The sequence below is a fragment of the Mirounga leonina genome, unplaced genomic scaffold, assembly GCF_011800145.1.
Source record: "Mirounga leonina isolate KUSES-001 unplaced genomic scaffold, KU_Mleo_1.0 Mir_53, whole genome shotgun sequence".
Lineage (NCBI taxonomy): Eukaryota > Metazoa > Chordata > Mammalia > Carnivora > Phocidae > Mirounga > Mirounga leonina.
Window position 1 is genome coordinate 47,367,300 of NW_023270807.1, and position 27,991 is coordinate 47,395,290.

General features: G+C 40.7%; 1 protein-coding gene across 2 annotated transcripts in view; it reads right to left on the reverse strand.

The window, feature by feature from the left end:
- The window catches only part of MDN1 (midasin AAA ATPase 1), a 160,134-nt gene that overhangs the window by 33,399 nt on the left and 98,744 nt on the right, over nt 1-27,991 (reverse strand). For both annotated transcript variants that reach the window (XM_034991407.1, XM_034991408.1), the window contains exons 51-74: nt 27,328-27,460; nt 26,125-26,240; nt 24,979-25,112; nt 21,456-21,613; nt 21,125-21,245; nt 20,555-20,765; nt 19,963-20,194; nt 19,521-19,647; nt 18,739-18,909; nt 14,659-14,873; nt 13,883-14,270; nt 12,976-13,085; nt 11,620-12,325; nt 9,648-9,809; nt 9,158-9,431; nt 8,180-8,415; nt 7,307-7,402; nt 6,352-6,446; nt 5,910-6,031; nt 5,236-5,382; nt 4,052-4,161; nt 3,358-3,431; nt 2,576-2,768; nt 1,696-1,855 (exon numbers count right to left, since the gene is read on the reverse strand). In XM_034991407.1, coding sequence (XP_034847298.1) covers nt 1,696-1,855; nt 2,576-2,768; nt 3,358-3,431; nt 4,052-4,161; nt 5,236-5,382; nt 5,910-6,031; nt 6,352-6,446; nt 7,307-7,402; nt 8,180-8,415; nt 9,158-9,431; nt 9,648-9,809; nt 11,620-12,325; nt 12,976-13,085; nt 13,883-14,270; nt 14,659-14,873; nt 18,739-18,909; nt 19,521-19,647; nt 19,963-20,194; nt 20,555-20,765; nt 21,125-21,245; nt 21,456-21,613; nt 24,979-25,112; nt 26,125-26,240; nt 27,328-27,460 — 4,491 coding nt within the window. The remainder of the gene's footprint in view (nt 1-1,695; nt 1,856-2,575; nt 2,769-3,357; nt 3,432-4,051; nt 4,162-5,235; nt 5,383-5,909; nt 6,032-6,351; nt 6,447-7,306; nt 7,403-8,179; nt 8,416-9,157; nt 9,432-9,647; nt 9,810-11,619; nt 12,326-12,975; nt 13,086-13,882; nt 14,271-14,658; nt 14,874-18,738; nt 18,910-19,520; nt 19,648-19,962; nt 20,195-20,554; nt 20,766-21,124; nt 21,246-21,455; nt 21,614-24,978; nt 25,113-26,124; nt 26,241-27,327; nt 27,461-27,991) is intronic.

Here is a 27,991-nt window from a genome sequence, read left to right on the forward strand (position 1 = left end):
AGTCCCTAGCGTTCTGTAAATTCTAAATTAAAGGAATCAAGATTCATGGAAATAGAAAATAAAAACTCATGGATTTCATCTCTCTCAACAACAAACAACCCAAATAAAAGTAGTTATTCTTTTTTTTTTAATTTAGGGGTTTATAATCGATGATGCAAAAAGCACTTGTTGAGCACTATGTGTAAGAATTTAAATCATCTGAGATAAATTTCCCATAAATATGATATATACTGAGGTCCTATCCTGTACCTAGTTGGTAGATGTTCCCATACTCTGTACAACTCCAGAAGAGCAGATTTCTAGCTGCTTGGAGAGGCGCAAAAAGATCTAGTCACTTTCTAAAGTCTATTCAGCTAAAGAGTGGACTAGAAGACAGGACATGACCCCTGGCCAAAACAACTCTGAAACCTAAGTTCTTTCTCCAGCACCACACTGCTTTGCTCAGGACTCACGGGTACCTGTAACATGAGGCTGCTGCCTGCCTGCCATTGGCAGTGTTATGGGCTGTGTCCCCCAAAATTCATGTTACAGTAGTCCTAACCCCCAGTGCCTCAGAATGTGACTGTTTTGGAGACAAGGCCTTTAAAGAGGTAATTAAAGTAAGATGATGCCATGTGGGTGGGCCCTAATCCAAGCTGACTGATGTCCTTAATGAAGAGTAGGACACGAGAGACCATGTAAAGACACAGAAGGAAAACAGACATCTACCAGCCAAGGAGAGAGGCCTCAGAAGAAACCAAACCTGTGGATACTTGGATTTTGTATGTTTAACCTCAGAACTGTGTGAAAATTAATTTCTCTTGTTTAAGCCACCCAATATGTGATACTTGTTAAGGGAGCCCTAGCAAACTAACACAGGCAGTCTAGCCTTCCAGAAGAGAGCAAGTGTACTGCATACCATTATACGGACACTGCAGGAGGTTAGAGAATTCTTTGCATCAGAGTGGGTACCTTTTCCGGAAGATGCACATGGAACCTTCTGTTTACCCTGATCATCAGGCTCAGGCGGGCAAGGTCATCTTGAGAATGGATATTATTACGCTATTATTCTAACAAGTTCTAAAAATAAAGAGCTCCCTGAGATCAGACTGTAGCCTCACTGAAGAAGGACCAGTCTCACTCTGATACCACACTCACTGGGGGTGAAGAGGGGTGGGGACAGTAGTAAAGGCTGCCAAGACCTCGATCTATGAAGTTCTGGAATTCCTTCCCCAGCCATTGCTATTATACTACAGAGCAAATCTTGGCTCTCAGCTTCCCTGTGCTAGGACAGCCAGGGAGATGAAACTGCTAGGTCTCTCCACAGTGAAGACAGCAAGAAGAAAACTGTGGATGAAATTTCTCCTTTAACGCAAGGGAGACATGTTGAGAGGTAGGGATAGTTTACGGATTCTGGGAAATCCATCTCTCCAACCAACAAGAGCTGACATAGACAAGGTTATTGTAGAAAATGGCATAACAAAGCATTAGTTTACATGAGAGGAAGACAAGATGAAAATTAAGACAGCTTGTGTGGTCTCAGCTGGCTCATGCATCTGGGCTCTGTTAGTTTTTAGCCCATTTGTTTATTCACTTAACTGCTCAACACTATTCAAGAGATCAAAAAAGGGCGGACGTAACCAATTCCCACCCTCTTGGGGCACTGGGGAAAACAGAGAGCAAACCCAACCCTCTGCCCCGGCTGCTGGCACCCACCTGTGAAGTGATCGAGGCCCTCCACTAGGTGAGGCAGGCGGCTTTGCTTCATGAGTGTCAGGCACATCTTCCTCATTCGTCTCATGAGCTTCGGCAAGCGACGCAGCAACTCTCCTTCCGAGGGGAAAGGAGCACCCTGACACTGTTCTGGAATCACAGCCTGTGAGACAGAGCACAAATAAGATATGGGTGCCAAGTTTATTTTCTTTTGATTATATTCATCAGCTCACTGTTTTCTGTCACACTGATCAAAAACTTAGATTTGCTATTGATGACAACTTAGGAGATTCAGGGATTCTTCCCTGTGGCTAGCATGGGTAGCTCCCTGATGATCCCAGAGCTCCTTACATCTAAGGATATGATGTGGGAACACACATCCTGTAACAGACCTGCTCACCCAAGGTCTCCATGACTGTTATATTTTCTGGAATTTTGCAAGCCAACTCTTAACTGTTGGTGCTTGAAATTGACCATGATGAGAGAAATAATAGCACAGTCATCAGCAACCACCACAATCAACACATCACTGCACACATTTGTTCCCTGTGCAGCAGCTTCATCATGGGGTAGCCCAAAGGCAGCTTCAGTGGCGTATTCCTCAACTGATGCTTTGAGTCTTCTGTCACAGGTAGATGGCAATCTTCACAGGTAAGCACAATGCTTACTTCCCATAGGTGACATTTATCTTTCAGCAACAGGACCGATGCTTTTTGCCTTATTATGCAGCAGTATCAGGCAGACATACAAATACTGTATTTGTCCAAAGAGTAAGATTTCAAAGGCATTCCCTTGCCTAGTTCTAGGGACACTCCTTACAGAGAAAGCACAGATCTCCCCTGACTGGCCCAGGAATAAGCAAACATTATCTCCCAAGGTGTACCTGTGCAGCTGCCGGCTGGGCCAACAGGGTCTCCCTCAGTGCCTTGTTCAGACTCTGAATGGGGGATGCCTCACTAGTGGCTGCTGGCTGTGACAAAAAATCAGGCTGTTCCTCCTTGTCACTCTCCACCAAGGATGACCGGCAAGGTTCACTCAGGACAGCTTCAAATTTCTTCATGAATTTAAAGAGGGTCCTGGCCCCACAGAATGACAGATGAGGGAATGTAAAAATGGCATAATGCATACACACATAACTTAATAACCTGTACTTCTGTATACTTGGACTCCTTAGATACTCATAACCATCCTGTTTGTTTTTAAGGAAAAGTAGGGCAGGTATTGTCATCTCCCTTTTCTAGAAGAAAAAACTGAAGCCAGGAATGGTGGGATCACTTCGCTCAAGGTAAAACAGCTAGTAGGTGACAGAAGACTCAACCCTTCTATAGTGCTTAGCCTGCCTTGTCTCAAAGCACACCAATTCCTTCTGTATGTAGACTTTGCTTTGGGTGGTAAGGGTGCTGCTGAAAAGCCACACCAAAACAATCTAATGCTTCATAGTAAGTTCAAGGCAACTCTAAGGCCACATTAACAATGTAGTCTTGCTACCTACCATACAAAAGTTCTGAGCTTTGGTCACCCCCAATTTTTTAAGTAGGGCTTGAACTCATGACCTTGAACCAATGCAGGGCTTGAACTCATGACCCTGAGATCAAGAGTTGGACACTTAACCAACTGAGCACGAAGTTATCCCTGTCACCCCCAATTTTTTAAAAAACGAATTACCTGTGTGTCTTTTCCACAGATTGTTTAATGGACCAGAAGCTGACATCATTCCACTTGGATATTTTAACAAATTCCTGTAAGATACATGAAGATCAAGGAATGGCTTTATAAAGCTGGTGTCATTCTGTTTCCTTCTAAATCATCTGTTTGCTAAAGACCAGAGCCCACTCCATCCCAAATACCGGACTATGTACCAGTAAATAAGTAAAACGAGTTTAAAAAAGGAACCACATATTTGTCACAAAGCAATGAAAAAAGAGTGCTGCCACAATCAACAGGTCACCTGATATGTATTCCATTTGCTGGTTCCACAACCACTGAGAGTTATCAAAAGACAGGGCCCTCCTTTCCCCCAAGGCATCTTGATGACACTCAACACTAAATGGCACCCCCCTCAGGTGGAAAATCAGCCTGGGCAAGAGCAGGGGAGGGAGCACTAACAGACCTATGTGGCAATCCCCTTGAGGAGCCTTTGAAAGGGGCCACTCCACTAACCCCTCACACACTTGGACAGGTCAGTAATGGAGGCAATTCCACAAAATGTAAATCTAGCCAACCTACTTGGCAGTTGCAATGCTCTCCTCCATTCCCCAAGAGCCCCCTGCCTCATAGTTAAATGGACAAAAGAACAGAACTAAAAAGAATTTGCTGATTTTGTTCTCCCAAGAGTGGTCATGACAGTTGCTCATCTTACTTTAAGTTCTTTTTCAAGGGGGGAACGAAGTTCCACAATTTTGGTTTGGACCCGGTCCAAGAATTGCTTGTAATAATGGTACAGATTCCACAGAACACTGCAAAGTGAATCTGGAAGAAATGAAAAGAAAACAAAAACACCACACTTGCGGCACCTGTGGGCTCCACATTTTAGTGATGCTCCTTCCTCATTATTTTAAGACCCTGAGATTACAGCACAACATTTCACAGGCAGATTATGTAACAGCTCATCAGGGAGCCTATGTCTAGCAGTTCCCAGAGATGCTGGCAGGCTGTCAACACAACCCCATTTTTTCATTTCAGCTTGGACTGAATTTTGTTGCACTTTTGTCCTTAAAGACGGTGTACTCAGATGTTCCACTAAACACAATTTCAAACCCTTTCTCGGAATCTTATTGTAAAGTAAGCAAAAACTGAGCCTGTTGTAAAAGATGGCCTATTAAGAAGCTCACCCTGACTGCTCCTTCACATACAACCTATAGTCCTAGTTTCATTTCATTCAAATAGGTGTGGTCAGGGACAGTAATTGACAGCATTTTATGTGCAGTTACTTGATACGGAGTAGAGCTCTCACTAGAACAAAGGATCTAATTATGGCCTGGACCAAACAAAAGCTTAGCAGGACATCTAACACTGTCTAGACAGAAAGATATACAGCCTTAACACACTGATTTCCAAGATCTGCATTTGGCAATTTACCTCAGGCAGAATCCACTAGTCAGGGCTTCATTTATAACCAGTTTGTACTTTAATGTTGTTCTCTGTATCTAATGTGTATCACTTCAAAGTAAAAGATGATTAAAAGTGTCTCATTTAAAATCTGGTGTGCAGGGGTGCCTGGGTGGCTCAGTTAATTAAGTGGTCTGACTCTCGGTTTCAGCTCAGGTCATGATCTCATTGGTTGTGGGATCGAGCCCCACATGACACCCCGTACTCAGTGTGGAGTCAATTCTGTCTCTGCCCCCCACCCCGCCCCGCACACTCTCACTCTCTCTCAAATAAATAAAATCTTTCTAAATAAATAAATAAATAAGAAAGAAAGACCTGGTATGCAACAAGATACCTATCTTATGGAGAATTCAAAGCCTAACCCATTTAAACAATGCAGTGTAAAAGTATTAAAAAAAAAAATACACACACACACACACACCCCTCCCTCCTTACCCTTTCCTTCAACTTGAGGCATCAACAAGACATGACAATGGAAAACCAGTAACATCTGAAGTCGTACGTGGAATTCTCCCAGTGATGATCCTTCAATAAATGCTTGTAACGTGCTCACCAGCAACATAAGGGTCATCTGTTTGTCATCTTTAGAGATTCAAAGAAGAAAACATATGTACCTGCAACCATCCATATTTATAACATGCATGTAATCTATTATGGGATACATTGAGGGATGGAAGGCAAGTAGAGACCATGAAGTGAAACTTTGAAGCAAGGACCACAGGTAAATTCCAAGCTGATATAAAAACAGCTGCACTCAGGATATGTGTTAAATGCACTCACAGCAAATTATAAAACTGAATTACAAGGTTTTGTTTTAAGCATGAAATGAAAACACTTTTAACTCAAGCATGTCAACTAGTACCTAAGAAGAGAAATCTTCATTTTGACTAGTCTCTTGGATACACAGAATAAGGAAACCTTATGACTAGCTTTCTAGAATCTGGAAAAGTCACTTAAAACTCTGAGAAATACCATCAAGTCTAACGACACACCCCCATGTAAAAGCAGCAGTGCCAGGGGACATGGGAAGAGGTAAACCCCACACTCTGCAGCACTCTACAATTAGCCTGCAACTTCTAACTACGCAGGGAATTTATGGACAGTGTTACCTTCCTGCTCCTCTGTTTGTTCCTGCATGTGCTTCTCAAGCATCTGGTAGATGGAGAACCAGTGCTTGGTGGATTTCTCAGTATGGCGCTTCATGGTATTATCCAAACTCATAGACCAGCAGCTGAAATGTGAGAGAAGAGGCCAAGCAGGCATTTAAAGAAACCCATTTGAAAGATCTGAAACCACTGAAGCAGAAGCTAAACGTTCACTATGCTCTCCTCCCAAGTGGAAATGGAGAAGACATCTGGTTTGCTGCCTTGGGAAGGTATGCTGTTGTCTGCTCTCTACAGAGGTCATTTTAATGCCCTGCTTTTAATTCTGTGATTAATAACTGAAAAGCACATTCTCAGTCTTACCACATAAACTCTGCAGAAACAAACTATCAAATGATCCTATAGCATAAATTTGGGAGGGGAAGGGAAGTGACAGATTAACACTTACTTCAGTTCCAGTTTACGCCAACGAATGATCATCTGACTGACTAAATCGAGATGTTTCCGCAGAGATAGAGCTCGACTCGCATTCTCCTCCCAATCCTAAAAAGCAAAGATAAAATTTACTGTGGCCATTATTCAATCCCTTAATCACCTCCCGCCCTCAGGAATATCTTGGACTTTTTGTCCTTGAGTGAAGACCAATGGGCCCCTAAATAACTTTTATGCCAATTTACCAATAGCAATGAGTTTATATCCAGTGTATCAAGCTTCTACTTGCTTCTGGTCACCTGACAGAACTTCAGCAAAGCCAAATTTGGGCAAAAAGCAAAGGATTTAGGGAGATGAGTCTGAATTGCTATTGTTAGACATGTGACCCCCTCCAAAGTGCAGAACCCTAATGTGATAATTAGAGAAACACCAGATACTTTAGAGGCTGTGAGAGGACAGAGGGGGATGACATGTGCAGGCATGGGGCTAGTCTGAAAGCCCACCAGGAAGCCCGGGCCGAAGGAGCCCTCAGTACCAGCAGATGCTGCATCCCACCCTTGAGAACAGGGAAGGCAGATCCCTCATATGCCCCATAAGGCAATGGCTTCACCTGTAATGGTCTGACCCCATGCCAGAAAAACCAAGGAAGCTTATCCCTCTCTCCAATCCAAACTGTAACTTTCTGTCCCTCTAACAATAACTCTGCCAGAAGATAATCTTTTTTCAATTGACTACAAACTAAAATGAGGAAGAGAGGGGCACCTGGGTGGCTCAGTCATTGTCTGCCTTCAGCTCAGGTCATGATCCCAGGGTCCTGGGATCGAGCCCTGCATCGGGCTCCCTGCTTGGCGGAGAGCCTGCTTCTCTCCCTCTCCCACCCCCTCTGCTGTGTTCCCTCTCTCACTGTGACTCTGTCAAATAAATAAAATCTTAAAATAAAATAAAATGAGGAAGAGAGAGAATTATCTTACCTGTGCCTTAGCCAGAAGGATCTCTAAGCCATTCAGGAACTTTGAGATGGGACTGGAAAGTGGGAAACTACGAATTCTATCCATTACAACCAGCAGCTGCAGAAAATAAATAAAAATAAAAAAAAACAAAACAAAATCAAATAAATTAAAAAATAAATTTAATTCAAAGATTAAATTAAGAAAAGAAAAAGAAAAAGAAAAAAAGGAAAAAGATCTAGGTATCTCTGTGGGAATATCATCATCCAAAGTCACAGGGTACTGAAGAGTGACCTGATGAAAGTTTTATGCAAAGTCCCTGCTACACAAGCACCTGTGAAAGCCATGGAGGAAACTTCCAGGACTGTGGATCTAAAATAAACATTTTATCTGCATTACTCTAGAAAAGACACAGAGTTTGGGAAGATTATTTTTTTTTTATTTTATTAATCTCTACAGCCAATGTGGGGTTCGAACTCACAACCTAGAGATGAAGAGTCACATGCTCTTCTGACTGAGCCAGCCACCTTAACCACTCTCCGTTATAAGAATTGTTACAAAATTGGCTGAAGACTACAAGTGAGGTCTGAGTTAAAATTGTCAATCTTGAAAAAGCGAGGCCTTTGCTAATATACATAGGTATCTGAATAAACCAAGCAATACAACAGCATTTTAACATGTGGACAGCAAACTCTGACCAACAAATAAAATTAGTAGAATCCCAGACATCATTTATACAACAGCAGTACAAACTGGTATGTCCATCCTGCAGTGAGTAGTGTCCACTGAAGTGGGGTTCTGCAAACCTTTGTTTATATATTGAAATGTGCACATGAATGCCTCCTGGAGATGGCAGAGACCGTATCCTCAGGGCTCGCTCCTCACCAGCTGCCCTACCTGTTCAAGGGCCGGGTGTTCTGGCCAATCCTGCAGCAGCTGAATAACAGCCTCTGAGAAACCTTGAAGCACAGGTTGACAATGCCTTGCTTCTGGGACATTGGGATGCTGGTAGAAGTCATAGGGCCCATCAGGCTTCACCATCAGATCTGAGATTGCCTCACTAAAGAGAGTGTTATGGGAGAGGGTGCAGGCCAAAAGTTGGCTGCCCAAGAGTTGGTCATTCAGCTCAGCTCCTAGGAAGTTAACAACATCATAGTAAAGTCAGTGAACTCAGTAGGCTAAGCTATCAAGTTACAAAGATGACAAAAACATGCTCAGAAATAATGAACTACTGGAACTAATGAAGATATTTCAACACCATTCATGCCCAAAGCAACATGGGCCTAGAGGACTAGGACCCTAATGTCAAAGGAATATCATCAAATCTGCCAAGCTTCTCAGAAATACAGAGGAACTCATATATTTGGCTGTTATCGAGAAACTACAGAGTTTGGTTTGATGGATTCAATTTCCTGGTTTTTGTGGCTGTCTTGGTAGGCAGAAAGGAAATTTAAAGCCTCCTTCCTAATAGCAAGGAATAACTCATGAGATCATACAGGAAACTGAATCAAGTGAAATTCTATAAGATTAATTTCTGAGTTCCCAGGTTGCTCCCAGGAATATGTGATTTGAAAAGCACCGAAGCTATTAGAGGCAAATTAGAAATAATACTGAGGAACAAAACCATCTAAACTAAGTCCATATCCTTATTTTTTTAATCCCTTCACCCCAAAGTATTCAAATGATAAAAATCCACTACTGCAGAATTTTAAACCAAGTTTTTTGAAGTAGTTTGAGTCTCTTAAGCTAAGGAAACTCCCTCAATAAGGAATTTAGCAAAAAACAGGGAAGTAATGATTTTAATTGTTCCAGAACTAGCAATCACATTTATTCATTTTCATTTTCCAAGAGTATAACAAAAGTAAACTGTCATACCCATCAGAGGGTAGAAGTGTGTCACAAGAGATGCCCCAGTTTGATAGCAGGACAGAAACAGGCCAAGGTAATGCTTTGTCTCGTGTGGCGGCAGAGTCTGTTGGTACCAGAGGGACCGAGCGAAGTTGAGGCACAGCTGCTGGTGAATCAGCATCACAGCTTGCATGGAGCTCTGGGACAGGAGAGCAGGGTCTGTGGCTGCTCCCTCTTCTTGCCCATCTGAAGTTCCCTTCTTCTCTTCCAGTGTTGGTTCTACCAGAATATCTGCAAAATCCTGTCAATAACATTAGAGCAATTGAACTGCTAAAAATCAAAATCCAGGTCTAAGCCAAAAGAAAGGGGCAAAGATGAAGCATGAACAATCAAGAAAATGAAGTAGTGACTTACATAAAGATGTAGTAAAAAGGATGATTACAAAACCAGTCAAAGGTAACACAGGTGGTATCAAGGGAAATTATTCCCAAACAAACCCTGTTACCAACCACCCAACCTTTTCATGATGTGGGAACTGCTTTCTGAACTCCCGTTCTTCCTCCTCCTCCTCACTCAGGGCTGTCCTGGAGTTCCTGCTCCTGTATCTGTAAAGGCTGTTTTCCTGCTCGGCCTTCTCTTGGGCTATGCGTTCCTGTTCATCCCACTCATTGATAATTTCCTGAAAAGTTACACATTTGGAAGGAAACTTGTTTGTCTTTGCTGAGGTGCTTAAATGAACAAAGCAAAACTTGTTATCTCTTAATTTCTCATGATAACAAAAGTACCATGGTTCAAAAACAAGTAAACGCCAATGTCCAAGAAACTAAATCCCAGGTAATAGAGAGCAAATGAACTTTTCAAACTGTGTTTCTGCAGCAACTCATTTTCTGAATTCCCCCTTGATGTACTGCTACTTTTTCACAGGTGTAGAAACTTGCTACAGTGGCGTTAATGCCACTGGAACTTCCTGTCAGGAGTTAATTATGTTTTGTACTAAGGACAGGCTCTGGGTAGGCAATGTGGGGGCTGTGATTCAGACTGCACTTGGCTAACAACTCAAGCAGCTGGCCCAGGAGTTCAGGAAAGGGAAACGTGGGTTGGGGGCAGGGTGGTTGCAGGGCACCAATCAGACAAAACTGGGCTATGCCTTATCAGACACTTCTTAAATCCCCAGTAACTCTAAGATTTTAAGTCCTTAAGTTGGCAAAAACTATAAACAGTACTGATGAGAACTGAGGAAATGAGTATCCACCATTCAGAAAGATAATCTGTATTAAAAACCTAAGTGGTTAATCTTCATCCCAGCAATTCTGCTTTCTAGAATTTGTACCCAAAGACCTAGGTATAAGACTATTTATGGTGATGGTGGTGGTAATGTTTTCTAAGATAGTAAAAAGACTACAAATATTAAGTGTCCAATGATGGGACGCCTGGGTGGCTCAGTTCGTTAAACATCTGCCTTCAGCTCAGGTCATGATCCCAAAGTCCTGGGATCGAGTCCTGCGTCGGGCTCCTTGCTCAGCGGGGAGCCTACTTCTCCCTCTCCCACTCCCCCTGCTTGTGCTCTCTCTCTCTCCCTCTCTGACAAATAAAATCTTTAAAGAAAAAAAAAAAAAAGTGTCCAATGATAAGAAATTAGTTAAATGTCTTAGACCATAGCCATATAATAGAAAACTAGGCAGCCATTCAATATGATGTAGGTAAAGAATACCGTAATTATGGAGGAAAATAATCACTAAATGCTGTTAAGTTTTTTAAAGCGAAGTATAAAACAGAATGGATTTTAACAGTGGTGTGCAGAACTGTAGCAACTTAAAGACCAGTCTCAGAGACCACAGAGGGGACAGAACTGTCCTCAATTAAAGCACACCTTTTATCTATTACGTATCGGGAAACTAGTATAAGGCTTTTATTTTAAAAAGAGTTCTGCTAAAAAACAAAAATTTATAAACCACTGGGACAAATGACTTAAATTTATAATGTCATAGACATACATGTACAGATACATGTATACAAATAAACCCAGAACGGGACGCACTAGTATGTTAACAGTTATACAGCTTATTTAAGTGGTAAAATCTAGTAAGTTTCATTTATGTTTATTCTTTTAATTATATAAATTGAGAACAAATTGTTTTCATTGGTAAGAGGAAAACAGATTTTCTTAATAAGTTGATACTATTACCTGGCAAAAACCACCATAAATAAAGTCAAAAGACAAACAACAAACTAGGGGAAAATACTTGCAGTGTGTATCACAAATAAAGAGCTAACTTCACTGATTTTTTTCTAAACTCTTAAAAACTGAGGGACAAAGACCCCCCAAACTGACAGTTGAATAGGAGTCAGAAAGGAAGACACTAGATACCACTGCCCAACCACATGGGTCTTTCTACACAGGGTATTGCTAATGTCCTACAGATGCCCCTCTTGTGCTCCCAGCTCCCTGCAGCAGGAGGCCGGGCCTGGACCCCCAGAAATGGGCTTACCTGGCATACATGTCTGAAGAGCTGCAGGGCCCTCTGGTCCAGCTCTCCCTTGCACAGCACATGGGAGCGCAGGTAAAGGAGGGCATTCAGCAGCAGCTGCTCTCGAGTGGGGCAAGGTCTCTGGCCCTTGCCTTCCAGCTCCTTTCCTCCTGAGCGCTTGAGGAGCAACTTCCCAAGGCTTCGAAGAACCTCCTCTGATTTCACTGAGCATAAAGCATCTGCATGAGCATAGTAAGTGGGGAAGGTGGGGCCCACCGATGGAAAAGCCAACAGGGATGTGGCCAGGGTGCCCAGCCTGTCTGCACAGACCACACTGCCTTGGAATGAAGCATAGACCTCAGATGCCACCAGCCTCATGCCATGCTGCAACTGCAGGATGGATGCTTGCAGTGGGGCCACAGAGTCTGGATACAGGGCATACTCCTCTGCCAGCCGCTTCCTGAACTGGTGGTGGGATTGCTGCCAGGAAGCTTCCTCCTTCAGAAGGGTCTGGGCCACCTGGGCAGACCGAGGCCCATCCATGTGGAGGGCCTGCAGGAGCCGTGTGAGCAGATCCTGAACAGCAGGGGCCTTGGCAATGCTGGTGACATAGTGGTGGATCTCCTGCACCAGTGACTCGTAGGCAGGCACCTGGGGTCTAAAGGCCTGCTTCTTTGACAGGCTGCAGATTAAGTTCTCCAGATGATCAATTCTTTGGCGAAGTAGTCTAAAGGCAAATTAACACAATATGCAAATTCTGTCAGGTGAAAAACAGCAAATCTAGACTGAGTCTTTAGCTCAGGAAAACAGAATGAAGGCAGATCAGCTGCTTAAGAATAATATGAAGAAAATATTGACAATTATAATGTAAATGAATAATACAGAGAGATCATTTATCACATACCACACATGGTGTTAAGCAATGTAGATGCATATTTCATCAAAGTCTAATCACAATTCACTTAAGTAGTTGCTATGATCCTCCTCTTACAGACACAGACTCTGAGGCTCAAAGGCATTAAGTGATCTCCTTAAAGTCTAAAGCCAAAGGACAGGAACCAGACTGGAATGCAGACCTACTACACTACACAATATTTACTAAGACAACAAACCCACACAGTGCACATCATCAGATCCAACTTCTATCATGTTGAAAATAAGTTCTGGTTTCAACCCACCTGGTCCTATGTGAATCCTGCCCCTCCTTTCAGAGTATTAATTTTTCCTGACCATAACCATGGCTTTAGGATCTAATTGCTAATGTAGAGACATGTATTATCACCTCTAACATTGCAATTACACTGCAAAGGTCAACCTCAAAATGTCTTTAAAAAACAAAAACAAAAAAACAGCACAACACAATTACTCTGCTGTTACCTGATGTGAGGATGAGAGTAACGGATAATGACTTCATTTTCCAGGTCTGTTCCAGTCAGTAGCTGGGACGAGAGGTTTCGGGTCTTCCACTCACACTGCAGCTGGTGTAACTAAGAGAAAGGGAAGAAGCTGGTCTGCTGTGCCCAGCTATGACCATGTCCAGGAGGACAATGCCCTGGGAAGGGTAGAGCAACTGGATGGAAGGAACCTGGGCTCTTGAATGATCCAAGAGCAGGGGTTTTTGCTCCATTAATCTGGATCACTCACCTTAGAGCTATTAGGTAAAAGAAACTATCTTATTCACACCACTGAACTTCTAGGACTCTGCTATAGCAGCTTAGTCTTTACCAACTCATATACTAGTTCCATATTTTGAAGAAGGAAAATTATATCACTATCTTTATGTATTCAGTTCCTCAGTTTGGTTAGAAGTTCAACTACTGAGGAATGCCACTTAATCTAAATTTACTTGATTCTTGAATTTTAGATAACAAACACCCAAACTTTAAAACCTGAGGAATACCATACCATATCTAAAAGAAATTATCCAAGTCCAAATATTCAAAATTTAGTTCAGGTAGAGAGTGTATGGATAGGAGAGATACCACTAGTTCTCTGGCAATGCCTCAGGTGTTTGACTGTTGTGACCTCCGTCTACTGCAGCCTATTGGCAAATGCATCAGAAGCTTAGGAAGGGCCCCTCCAAGTACCTAAGCTTACTTAGAGGAACTCTCAAAGAGGAAAATGCAGTCTTTAGAATACACTCCTGGGATGTCACAGAGCAGCCTATGCAAAATCATCCCTCTGATGCTCCAAGCATCCAAAAAGCAATAAAAGGAGTAATATACTAAGCAAACCCACCCAGTCAGGGATGGAGCTCATGCTCCAAACTCTCACTCCTCCATACCTCTTCCTTAGCATACTTGAGTTTGTATTCTCTCTTCACTGCAGGGTCAAAGCGTGCCTGCGGAAGCCATGTCTGAATCTGGAGCAAGCCAAGGCTCACCCAGAGGCTCCCACGGCGGGCTGGCTCAGGAAGGTCCCGTTTACCATCCCCTTCCCCAAACAAGTGGCGCAGGGAGGTGAGCAAGAGGCATAGCAGCTCTTTGGGCAGAGCCTCCTGCCCAGCCATGTCCCCAAGAGTCTGGCCCACATGCTGGAAGGCCTGGCTGTCCCCGAGCAATAGCTGCTCGCAGTTCTCCATATACTCCTGCCGCCGGGGCTCAGGGAGCAGCTCTGCCAAACCTGCCAGGTGCCGGCACAGCACAAGCCCCTGGAGCTGCGAATCCGTGCGTCTGTAGAGATAAGGAAGCATTTAAGAGTTTGTACTACATCAAACAGCATTCCTTTCTCACACTATCGTTCTCTCAGAAAATGACACAGCAGACTGCACTGCCAATAGCTAAAGGTGAATTTCTCTTCTCAAGTAATCTTACATGCTTTTCCAAGCACCACTCTCTTTATCACAATAAGCTTAAAATTGACAGAGGCACTGGCCAGCTCATAATAGCCTGTCATGGGCTAAAAACTTGCTGATCCAGCCAGAAAATATACTTGCCTTCACCCACCAAAACTAGCTTCTACAGAAACAAGTTCTGACTGAGTTTTCTGCTACATGCTCTGTAGGAAAGACAGACCTTTACAGTCTATGGGTGGCGGGGGGGCAGGGGCATGTAAGAATACCTGAACTCTGCGACTGAAGGCATAGCCATGTTGGTCCAAAGCACCAGGCTGATGTCCCGGAGCTGCAGGGCTCTCTCAACCCACTCTCCCAGGGTGACATGTGAGGAGGACAGGATGGGAAAGCCACTCACATCCCAGGGACTTGCTTTGCAGCTGTTGGTCAAGACTTCAAAGCAGCACTTGGAGAATACAGCTCTACTGAGACTGCCGGGGCCCTGATGGATGAAGAGAGGTCATGTATCTTTTAGAAATTAACTAAAAGGATTTCAACAAGCAGTTGAGCACTGAGCACTTCAGAGGGAAGAAAGAGAGTAAGAGAAGGAGGTCCAGGTTGCTAGGACCAGGTAAACCTCAACCAGAGTGCAGACTGGGGTCAGGTGTTAGCAGGCTTTAAAGAAACAGACTCTATTCTTAAAGAATGAGGAGCAATTGGTGCTTTACTACTGCAAGAAAATCCCTCCCACCTGGGCATCAGGAAGACCATTCTTGTAGTAGAGCTAGGGGCACATTGCAGGAAGGAGAAACTTGGGAAGCAGGGAAAAGAGTAAGAAGATAAATGTTAAAGAGTCAGGGACAAAGGGGCACATGGGTAGCGCAGTTGGTTAAGTGTCTGCCATATGCTCAGGTCATGATACTAGGGTCCTGGGATCGAGCCCCACGTCAGTATCCCTGCTCAGTGAGAGTCTGCTTCTCCCCCTATTTGTGCTCTCTTGCTCATACTCTTTCTCTCTCTCAAATGAATAAAATCTCTTAAAAAAAAAAAAGAGTCAGGGACAAAGTTTGTCAAACCTGTGCTCCTTGGACTATTCATCTGAGACACACTAGTAGCTGTCCACAGCGAAGGATTAGGTGGTTAAATAAATAAAATGGGAAACACCATATACTCTGCAACTCTTGGGGAATCCATAAGATTTATCACTAAATGCTCTGAGAAATGTGTTACAATAAAGAAATCAATTTTGAGGGGCGCCTGGCTGGACTCAGTCAGAAGAGTATGTGACTCTTGATCTCAGAGTCATGAGATGGAGCCCCATATTGGCTATAGAGATTACAAAAAAAAATTTTTTTAATTAAAAATATCAATTTTGATACAGAAAGAGAATAGAAGAGTCCAAAACAAAGCCATGAACATCTGTGGGAATAAGGTATGACAAAGGTGGCATTTCAAATGAGCGTGGAAAGGATGAATTAATAAAACATGGTGTTGTTATACTGCTTTTGGATATACTGTTTGTATAAAATATTTGTACACCTACCTCACAAAACAAGATATCCAGATGTAACTGATGATTTAAATATAAAACAAAACAAACATATACAAGAAAATATGGGCAAATGGTTTTTAACTCTAGGGATAGTGAAGAAAGACTTTTTTTAAAAGCATGACACCAAAGCCAGAAAATAGAAAGGGGCCAGAGTATTCGAAAAGAAAACATTATAAAACTTGAGAGACAAGAGAACAGCAGAAATATATTTCCAACCATATGGTGGATAAAATTTTAATATCCATAATAAAGAGATCTTCAATAAGAAAATGATGATGAATTCAAATTGTTTTTTAGCAAATGAGCAATAAACGACTGAATAATGCAGAGAAGGAAACATTATATATATGTGTAAAGATGTTTAATCCCAAAAAAATAATCAGGAGTACAAACTCAAATGAGATTTTAAAAACTGAATAATTGGCAATACTTAAAAATGTTGATAACACCTAGTGTGTCAAGGATATGAAGAAACAGGTTCTTATAGATACAATAAGTGAAATTGTGCTCTAGTCCTAAGTCTTCCTGTGATCATCCAGGACTTTGTGACCTCCCCCTTTACTAGCTCCTAGCATGTTTAAAAAAGTAAACATACCCTGATGTTTATAGCAGCATTATCAACAATAGACAAATTATGGTAACAGCCCAAATGTCCATCGACTGATAAATGGATAAATTAGATGTCAGGTGCATGTGTGTGTGTGTGTGTGTGTGTGTACACACACAGGAATATTACTCAGCCATAAAGAAGAATGAAATCTTGCCATTTGCAATGACATGGATGGAGCTAGAGAGTATTATGCTAAGTGAAATAAGTCAGAGAAAGACAAATGCCATATAATTTCACTCATATGTGGAATTTACAAACAAATGAACATGGAGGGGGAAAGAGGCAAAAAAGAAACAGACAAGTATACAGAACAAACTGATGGTTACTGGAGGGAAAGTTGAGGGGGGATGGGTTAAACAGGTGATGGGTATTAAGGACTGCATTTGTGATGAACATCAGGTGTTGTATGTAAGTGATGAATCACTAAATTCTACACCTGAAACTAATATTACTCTGTATGTTAACTAACTGGAATTTTAAAAACTTGGCCGGGGTGGGGGCGTAGTAAAAAACAAAAACCACCTGCCTAGACATTCTGAGAATTGCCATAAATTTCTTTAACTGTGCAGACATTCTGACCAAGGATTAAATTCCAGTTCTTGTAACATATCCACAGAAATGCTAGGACAAATAGACAAAGATTTACACAACAGTATGCAAGTATGCTTGTTATAGGAACACAGGGGTTGGGGTGCCAACCCTCCCACGCAATAAAAAAATCCATGTATTTAATGGTTAACTCCCAAAAACTTATGTACAGTACAGAAGAACAAGACACCACAGGTCTTCTCATCCCCAAAGTCAGCAGAGTTGGACCCTCGAGTGGTATCTGCTACTTGCTCCTCCCCAAGAATGCAGAATCTCCTTCCATGTAGAGTCCAGAGAAAGGCAAAGAACCAGGAAAGGCAGAGTACCATTACTCACCTTTCCAGGTCACTGACCCCTGCTGCATGGTTCTAACACAGTTTCTGCTTACAGGAAATGCTGGCAAGCAGTGAGCCAGGGGTCATTATCCCTGTGGTATTAACTGCTTGCCTTGGACTTTCAGCACCATGGACAACACCCCTTCCCGCTGTCCCCTGTCCCCTTGGCCACCAAGAATCCTGCTTAGCGCTTATCCTGTGCCCTGGTGTTTTTCTAGACTCCTCACCTCAGAGAGTCATCATTCTGTGGTCCTCTGCCAACTCTGCCAATGACAGGCCCTGCCACTTCAGTGAAAACCCCCACCCCGCCAGTCCCTTTGTACCTATCTCAGTTAAGACCTCAATGAACCGAGCTTTGCACAGGTAGTGGGATAAGGAGTGCCAGAATCAGGTGAGAGACCTGCTGTTCAGCCTTCCCTGCATCTTTCCTCTACCCTCCCTTTGCTTCTAGGCATTTGGCAACTTCTACCTTACTTTTCAATACAATATAAAATACATATTTACTGAGAAAAATCCATGTGTAAGTGACCCTGTGCAGTTCAAACCCTGTGTTGTTCAAGGGTCAACTGTATACACACACACATATACACATGTACATATACATTTCTATACTGTTAAAATATTTTATAACTAGAAAAAAGGTATTTTTTTTTTAAGATTTTTATTTATTTGCCAGAGAGAGAGAGGGAGAGTACAAATGGGGGGGGCAGCAGGCAGAGCAGGCAGAGAGAGTAGGCTCCCCACTGAGCAAGGAGCCCAAAGCAGGGCTCGATCCCAGGATCCTGGGATCATGACCTGAGCCGAAGGCAAAAGCTTAACCATCTGAGCCATCCAGGCGCCCCGAAAAAAGGTATTTTAATTAGAGAAGAAAGTGAAGACTTTTTTTATTATTTTAGAGGGAGAGAGTATGAGTAGGGGGAGGAGCAGAGGGGGAAAGAATCCCTTAGCAGACTCCGCACTGGGCGTGGAGCCCGATGTAGGGCTCAATCTCACAACCCTGAGATCATGACCTGAGCTGAAACCAAGGGTCAGATGCTCAAACGACTGAGCCACCCAGGCACCCCAAGTGAATATATTTAACTTTATTTGCTTTAATTCAGAACTTCCCAAATGACTTAAGATAGAATATCTTTTTTGGAGATATACTTATTAACATCCTGCAGAAAATAAAGTATTACAATCACTTATTTAGTTACTGCTCTGTCCTAGGAATAAATGTTTATTGCTAGATCAAGAAATTTTTTCCACTATCAAACACTTTTATGATTTTATGTCAACAAACCTTCAATGTGGAGTCCAAAAGGGACTTGGGCATCTCCCTCTGCTGTACACCAGGCAGAGGGCTCCACATTAGCCAGTACTCTGGATTTGTAGTCACAGTACTGCTCCAAAAAGACATAAATGTGGAATTAAATAAGTCAGACCACAATGAAATAATTTCTTCAGTAGACACCTAGAGATAAATAGATAAGAGAATATTTGAGAAAAATTCCATAAGTCAAGTTATGAGGTTTCCCTCTTATAAGACTCATCTAAAATTAACATGGGTTTTAAAGATATTAATTCTAATGTCCCTGATTTCTTGCCACCCTGGTCATCTTGGTTAAGCCACTTATCATCTTGTTTATAATTTTATAAAACTGAGATCTGCTTTTTATAAGGCACATGAGGAAATATAAGTGAATCACACGATTATAATATCAGCAAAATAGGTAAGTGAATAAAAGTTGTACTAATGAAGTTATATTAACTGCAGTTTACCACTATTCACATTCAATAGTTATTCTTGGGGGAAAGATTAAAAACACTCTCACACTGTATTTTTGCACAAACAATAAAAATAAGCATATTTCAGACTCATTTAACTGGAAACCAAATACAATGATTCTGTAATAAGAGTTGTGAAATACCCAGATAATTACTGCAAAAAACACTCAAAATTCTCCCCTTTGAAAGTTAATTCAAGTAAGACTGGAGTTTCGGACATAAACAGAACATTCTGCAACCAGTCTGCCGCAGAATGTCTAATTGGCTCATAGTATAGAGGTTTATCTCCCTTTTTACCTTCTGATGGTGCAATAAGAACCAAAGGTCTCGAAGCTCTCGCGGACCAATTGGTGTGTGCTTAAGACAAAATGTGATGTGATGACTTATCTCCTCATCTATCTGGGGTGGCTGATTTTTGCTGGACCTGTTCCACAAATAAAGAGGAAGGAAGGATGGGTTGTGGGCTATCAATAAACTGCTAGAAATCTGCTATGTATGGGAAGATGGAACACACAGAATTTACAGTGCATTTATTAAAATACAAACAAGCAATTCTACTGGAAAAACACCTAGTAACTTGTAGAGGTGGAGTGAAAACAAGCAAAGAATCAGTGGCAACAGGCCTCCCTTGGTTTTGGTAACTAGTCCCCTTTAAGACAAGTCTATGCTTTGTTTCACAAGTCGGATACATAGAATAACCTAACAAAAAAAAAAGTTCTCCCAAGGAAAAATGGCTTACCTTCTTAGACAAGCCTGTGTCATAAAATCAGCTGTCACTTTGTACTGCCAAAGCATCGCCAGGTACTCCATTGCAGGCCACAACTGAACATTCCTGGTGAGTTGGATTAAGGAGGTAAAGTCTGGTTGGAACAGGGAGGAAGCTTCATTGTGCTTTTTCTCCAGAAAACCAACTGAAATTCCTTTGGCTTTTAGTTCTAAACAATGGGCATTCACAAGATTCTTCAACTCATCTGGACAGAAAGACACATGCAACATTATAGCATAGTGGTCAGTAGAACAGGCTCAGATTCCCAACAACTAGTTATGTGACTGTGAGCTTAACCTGAGCTTAAGTTTTGTACCTGTGAAATGATGTCATTAATACCTGCACAATTCTGATGACAGAATTAAACAATATATGTAAAGTCCAACTCTATGCCTGACACGTATTTAATGGTAGATATAGTATACAAAAAGTAAAAAAAGGAAAAGAGAAAAGAAACAAGCAGAAAAAAAGAAAATCTAAGGGAAAAACTTAAAAATTTATTGGCTGTAGAGCAGCAAATACTTCTGGAGCATCTGTCAGCAGGCTAAACTCCAGAGTATATTACCTGGGTTGGCATCTTCCAGAATATTAGCTCTGAGGACCAATCCCCAGGCTCGCAAGAGACTTTTCTTTAAAGTCCATTCAGAAGCAACCACTTGGAGATGATTAATGTCTTCCCACCTTCCACTTTCCCCAAGGGCAGGCATCCGCTCTCTGATGGCAAGCGCTTTGTTAAGGACTTTCAATTGAGAAAAACACTCCACCACCAGCTTGTTCTGAAACAACAAAACCCAGGAGAACCTACTATCAAGGAGAAAGGAGGTTCTTTTTAGCAACCTGTTCAGGTATAAGAAAAAATATGAAACACTTCCACAATGCTTCTAGAAAACATAAGGTTTATTTACTCCTGTTGCTCTCAGGAGATTTTATAGTAATAAAGTTAAAACTCTACCCAGACTTAATACTCTCCAAGAATAAGCAAAATGTTAACACTTCACAAATCAGTTAATAGTATTGTGAACATTTAGGTTAAGTGTTACTGGCAAGGATGAGTCTAGTTGAATGGCAGTCCCCATGCTCCAGGAGAACTTAAGATGTCAAGTCTTAGTGTTTACGACATGTTTCTAAGTTGTACCTTAAAAGGAAATGGTCGTCCCAGGAACTTCTGCAACTTCTTTATACCAGTGAAGCCACCAGTTGGGCTCCCCAAGCAATTCTGAATATGTTCTGAGACCGTCTGAACCTCTTTGTAATATCTTTAAAGAAGGAGAAAAGGGAAGAGGGAAGTAAGGAAAGGGGGAAATGCTGGATAGTAGAGACCTCATTTACATTTTATATTTGATTCACATTCACCAATAGGCAAAGGGAATCAACCAAAGTAAAGCAACAAGTTTCAATTCCAAACCTTTTTTTATCATCATTGGTACTACAGATATTGACATTATTACTCAAAATATGAGTCTTACTTGTTTTCATGGTTCATTAGGAGTTGAGGGATGTGACGGACCAAATGTTTCAAAACCCAGTGCCAGTGAAGGGCAAGCAGGGCCAGGCCTGGAGCATCCACTTTTACTGTGTCAGCCACGGTCCAAAACCGGTCCCGCCACCGCAGAGAATCCAAGATCTAAAAACAAAGTAAACCAAACTACTCACAAGCATTTCTCGGTAAAAGACACAAGACCCAGATTTCAATTGTTAATCAATACTCAACATACACACATAAAAGGTCTAGCATTTGACTGAAATATTTTTAGGGACATTAAAACAGTCAAAGAAGACACAGATTTTTTTCCTCCAAGCACTTGAAGTTCAGAGCTATTTCCTTAGAGAAAATGGAATTACTGGGTTATATGGTATGTGTACATGTAATGTTATTAGATACCGCCAACTTTTCTTACAAAGCAGTGGCGCTATTTTGTATTCCAACCAGCAGTATAGGCGAATTTCGACTGTTCTGTTTCCTTACCAATACTTGCTACTACTGTTAGTGATTTTAATTTTAGCCATTTTGTGGGTGGCACTTCACTGTGGTTTCAATTACACTTCCTTGATAACTAATGATGTTGCAAGTTTTGAAGTTCTTACTAAGCATTCACATATCTTCTGAGAAATATCTATTCAAATTATGTTGCTCATTTAAAAATTTGGGCTGTATTAGTTTATATAATTTATATATATAATATCTATAATATATAATTATAATTTTATATAATACAGCCCATTTTTAAAGTTTCTCCAGTGTTGGGGCGCCTGGGTGGCTCAGTTGGTTAAGCGACTGCCTTCGGCTCAGGTCATGATCCTGGAGTCCCGGGATCGAGTCCCGCGTCGGGCTCCCTGCTCGGCGGGGAGTCTGCTTCTCCCTCTGACCCTCCTCCCTCTCATGCTCTCTGTATCTCATTCTCTCTGTCTCAAATAAATAAATAAAATCTTTAAAATAAATAAATAAATAAAGTTTCTCCAGTGTTTTCATTTTCTTAGAGATGTCAAGAACAGAAGGTTTTGATTTTGACAAAATTTATCAAATTTTTTTTTTTTTTTTAATATTTTATTTATTTATTTGACAGAGAGACAGTGAGAGGGAACACAAGCAGGGGGAGTGGGAGAGGGAGAAGCAGGCCTCCCGCCGAGCAGAGAGCCCGATGCGGGGCTCGATCCCAGGACCCTGGGATCATGACCCGAGCCGAAGGCAGACGCTTAACGACTGAGCCACCCAGGCGCCCCCCAATTTTTTCTTTTATGAAGAATCCTCTGGAATCTTTGCCTATCCTCAGGTTATGAAGATTTTCTCCCATGTTTTCTTACAGACATAGTTTTAGCTTTTATATTTAGATTTATGATCCATTTTAAGGTAATTTTTCTATATAATGTAAGACAGGGGTGAAGGCTCATTTTTTAACTTTATTATATGAACTTTATTGTACTTGTTCCATCACCATTTGTTGAATATACTGGTTTTCCCCATTAAATTACCTTTGCATATTTAGAAGAAGAAAAAAAAAATCAATTGACCCTATGAGGATCTATTTCTGAATTCCTTTTGGTTTCACTGGTCTACGTGTCTATCCTTGTGATAATACCTACTGTTTTCACTAAAGTAGATTTGTATTGCAAATCAGGTGAGTCTCTAACATTGCTCTTCTAAAATGTATTTTTATAGCAAAGTGGTCTCAAGATTTCTTGAGTGATTTCTCTCAGAGAGATAAAAGCTATTTTCATAATATCAAATTATTTATCTTTTTTCACTATGTTGACATTTGCACTGATAGTACCAATAAAAGAGGTGGGATGGGTGGGATGGACAAACTGTGACTGGGTATCTGGCAAACACTATATTGAAAATGAAGTGAATCTGCCAGTTCAAGAAAAGCAATTGAGAGTATTTGTTGTCAAAGATAAAATTCAAGCTTTCAAGTGAAACCCAGAACTTTGAAAAACCAAGACCTTTACAAATTCCCAATACTTCAAGATTTTTCTGATGAGGTTTGTGATAGTTTTTTTTTTTTTTTTTTTTTTTTTATTCATTTGAGACACAGAGATACAGAGAGAGAGAGCGAGCATGAGCAGTGGGAGAGGCAGAGGGAGAGGGAGAAGCAGACTCCCGGCCGAGCCAGGAGCCCGATGTGGGGCTCGATCCCAGGACCCCGGGATCACGACCTGAGCCGAAGGCAGACGCTTAACCATCTGAGCCACCCAGGCGCCCCGATAGTTTTTCATCAGTGTGACTCTGTTGACACTGAAGAATGATTTATCAACATTTGGAAGATCTGATAATTCGGTGAACAATAATTTCCAAATTACCAAAGCATGAGCTAAATTCCTACAAGAGTAAAAAGTAAAAGTCCATCCAAAGTGCAAGCTAGACGAATGAATTTTGATGCATGACAAGTTTGGTGTATTTTTTCAGATTCCACATTACAAGTAATCTTTAGAAAACTATCACTTGTCAAGTTGTGGTATAGTATCAAAGAAAATTATTCACAGTTATATGAAATGGTTATGAAGACATAAGGTTGGAAAAGGGAGGAGTAGAACTATATAAATAGAGGCCTAAACAACATAATGTAAGATGAATGCAAAGATTCCATTTTCTTCTGTTAATCCATACATTAAAAAGACTTGAAGAAATGTAAAAATAGTTGCACTTTTCATTAATTTGTTTTGAAAAACAGTTGATTCTCATTAAAAATGTTATTCCTGTTAACATTCAATGGATTTGCTATTGTGTGTTTTAAGCAAATTAATATTTTTTGTATTCTCAGATTTATTTCCTAATATAGTAAATATGTATAGATGTGACTATAAAATCTTTGATAAACTTTTTAGACTCAAGACTTAGGGTCTTAAAAGTTAAGACCTACTATTCTTGTTTATTGAAATTATTAGAATAATCCAGATTCAAAATTCAAGGATGTCTAAGACTTAAGTGGATTAAAATATAAATTAAAATTCCAATGTTCTCCAAGAGGTGGATAGATTGTAGTACCTACATTTGATGGAATATTACTTGGCAATAAAAAAGAATGAACTCTTAATACAATAAACAATATGGATACATCTCAAAATAACTGTTTTGAGTGAAAGAAGCCAGACAAAAAAAGTATACTGCATAATTCCAATTATATAAAATGCTAGAAAAATGCAACTAACCAAAAGCATGTTAATGGATTCCTGGTTTAGGGTAGGGGCAAGGGAGAGAAAGGAAGATGAGGAAAGGCTTGAGGGTATTAGATATGTTCACTATTGTGGTAATGGCTTCACAGGTGTATACATGTCAAAACATAAAATTCTACACTTCAAATATATGCTATTTGTCAATTATATACCCACAAAGCTCTAAAATATGTGTGTATATATTTAAAACTGTTAAGAACAACTAAATTTCTCAAGTAATATTGGACATATAATAACAACATTGTAGTTTGTCTCACCCCTAAAAATCTTAAACATTTGTCTTGGCACAAAAATAAAAAATAAGGTATATTTCCTCACCTCAATGACACTGGCATTAGACACCATCCCCTGAGAGGACTGGACCCAGAGCAGGATTAGTGCATCACAAAGTTCAAAAAAAGCAGCAAGATTGACCACAACTTCATGGGGCAGGCTGTGATAGCTTTCTGGATCTTAGAGTTGACACAAATAAGAATATTCCATCAGATTTAAATTAATATCTGGACATTTTTAAAATCAACTGTAATATGGAACTTAACTGCATCTCTAGTATGAAGGTCAATTTTAAAGGTCAAAATTGAAAGCAAATTCTTAGCCTACTATTATATTACACTTAGCAAATCAGGTATGCATATCTATAGAAGTTCTTAACGTCTTAATGAAAAATGAAAATTAAAGAGCAATAATGGGTATTTTACAAGTACTTGTTTATTTATTTATTTTAAAGATTTATTTATTTATTTGACAGAGAGAGAGAGACAGCGAGGAAGGGAACACAAGCAGGGGAGTGGGAGAGGGAGAAGCAGGCTTCCCACCGAGCAGGGAGCCTGATGCGGGGCTCAATCCCAGGACCCCGGGATCATGACCTGAGCCAAAGGCAGATGCTTAATGACTGAGCCACCCAGGGCGCCCCACAAGTAATTGTTTAAATACAAAACAAAAACAAAGTGTATATATGTTTGAATGAATAGATAGCACAGAGGAGAAGATACAAAGGAATGCGACTATTAACAATAACTGCTTCAAAGGCAGACTTCTTCAATTTTTATGCTTCCATATAGTCCAAATTTTTTCCAACAAGCACAGATACCTTTTCAATTAAAAAAAAATAAAGGAAGGATGAAGAAAGAACCTATAATGAAATACTTAGGAGCATGAATTTTTTGAGCCAACAGACCTAGATTTCAGATTCTAGTTCTGTTACTTGCTAGAGATGTGACCATGAGCATCTCTGTACATCCCTCTCCTCTTTCACAGCATGGGACCTACACCACGTAAGGTTACTATAAAAAGTAAATGAAATCAAGGACATGTACAAAGCAGTTAGTCACTACTATTGAACAAATCAGGCCAAAAAATCAAAAGGAATCAGTAAAATGGCAGCAGCTACTGAAGGTCTCTTAACTTTAGAGACATTCTATGATCAGATGCATAACTCAAGAATATAAAAAGTAAACTTCTTACCTTTATGGAACTCAAAGGACATTCTTAAAACACTATTTCTTAACTTTTTGCCACCAACAGAAATCAAATTTGCTTCAGTAAAAATCCGTTTTTCCCGGTCAAGATATATGATTGTCCTGAAACGAGATCAATAACATAACAAATATTATTGGTTATTACTGTATACTACTTTGCAATCACATCCTCTTACCTGCTGAAATCCTGAGAATCCTTGGAAGATCAATCTCCTTCAACCTGCCATTCCTTTCCATCCCCTCCAAATTCTGGACTAAACAGATAGAGGTGAAAGTGATGATGACTGAGTTGTGGGGGGGGTGGGGAGTGGGGAAGACAGATGACTGGGAAAAGCTGCATCTAGGGAAACTGCCAGGCTTTGCTGTAATCTGACACTCTACACTGTGAACTCTTAAAAGTGGCCATCATAAAATTAATCTCTGGTGTTATAAGTTACCTAGGGAGGCACAAGGGGGTGTTACTAGGAGGGGAGATAAGAGGGCCTTGAGGTGCTAGTTCATACCAAATGCATGAGTTCACTTTGTGAAAATTCATCAAAACCAAATATACTCATTATTAAGTGTACTTTTCTGTAATGTACATTATACCTGTTATAAAATTATTTTTAAAAATGTATTACATTACATTGTTTGCCAATTAAAAAACTACTGCTGGCCATTACATTAAATGTGAGGAAAGACCAGCTTATATAACAATTAGATAAATTTATATGTTGAGTATGCACATAAGCATGCAGGTGTTACATGTCTCAACATTAGAGGATGGGAAATGATGTGGACACAAGGCTGAGGAAAGGACCTGTAAGAGAATGAGCAGGTGAATATGGGAGGAGCTGCCGAGAATCATGAATAGAAAACAAGAGAAACATGACTATCTTATGATAAAAGATTAATTGCAAAATATAACACAACATTAACATTGAGTTAGTGTATCTCTTAAAGCATCCTATTAAATTATTAAGAACTTGCAGCATTTCCAGGCTTTTTTTTTTTTTTTTTTTTTTGACATCAGAGTTACTTCATTGAGCATGTAGCATGAAGGCAATCCCATCTAACATCCCACCACTTCTCAGGTTCAGGAGATTAAACACATGTAAGCTAAATTTGACAGAATTTAAAAAAGGTATAATCTCTAAAGCTATATTGTACAGTGAGGCAAACAGTGCCCAGAATAGCAGGCTTCACCTACTTGTTTGCAACGGACTCTAAAAGGGCAAAGAGCTGCTCAGGCTCGTCTGTTTGTGGGTCAAAGTCCATCGAATTTCTAATGATGTCCAAAGCCTGCATGTTCCATCGGGGGTCCAAAGGGATCACATATTCATCTGGTTTAAAAAACAAAACAAGAAGTAGAATTTTGCAGTTAAACTCCTTGCCTAGAAAATTTCAGTGGAAGATTTGCACTGTCTTAATTTGATCACATTCAGTCCTGATGGCAAAGAGACAGAATAGGAAAATTGCTGGTTTCAGCCCACAACACTAGAAAAGTAAAATTCAAGTGCCTTTACACTATTTTCTTTCTAAATGCAAAATTTCTACTAGTCCTAAAAATTCATTCCACTGTAGGATATAAGGTAATCCCTCTGGAACACAAGCATTCTGACCAATACATTCACTTGCTCAGGTCCCACTGCTGGTCAGAAAACAATCCATGAGCTTAATCACCCAATCTGTTGTCATTAACCTCAAAAAAACTAACTCACATGGTGGAAAAATGAAAGAATACATCTCATTTGCTTTCAAAAAGAAAAACAACTCAAGGGGCACCTGGGTAGCAGAGTCAGTTAAGTGTCCGACTCTTGGGTTTCAGCTCAGATCCTGATCTCAGGGTCATGGAATCTAGTCCTGTGTCAGGC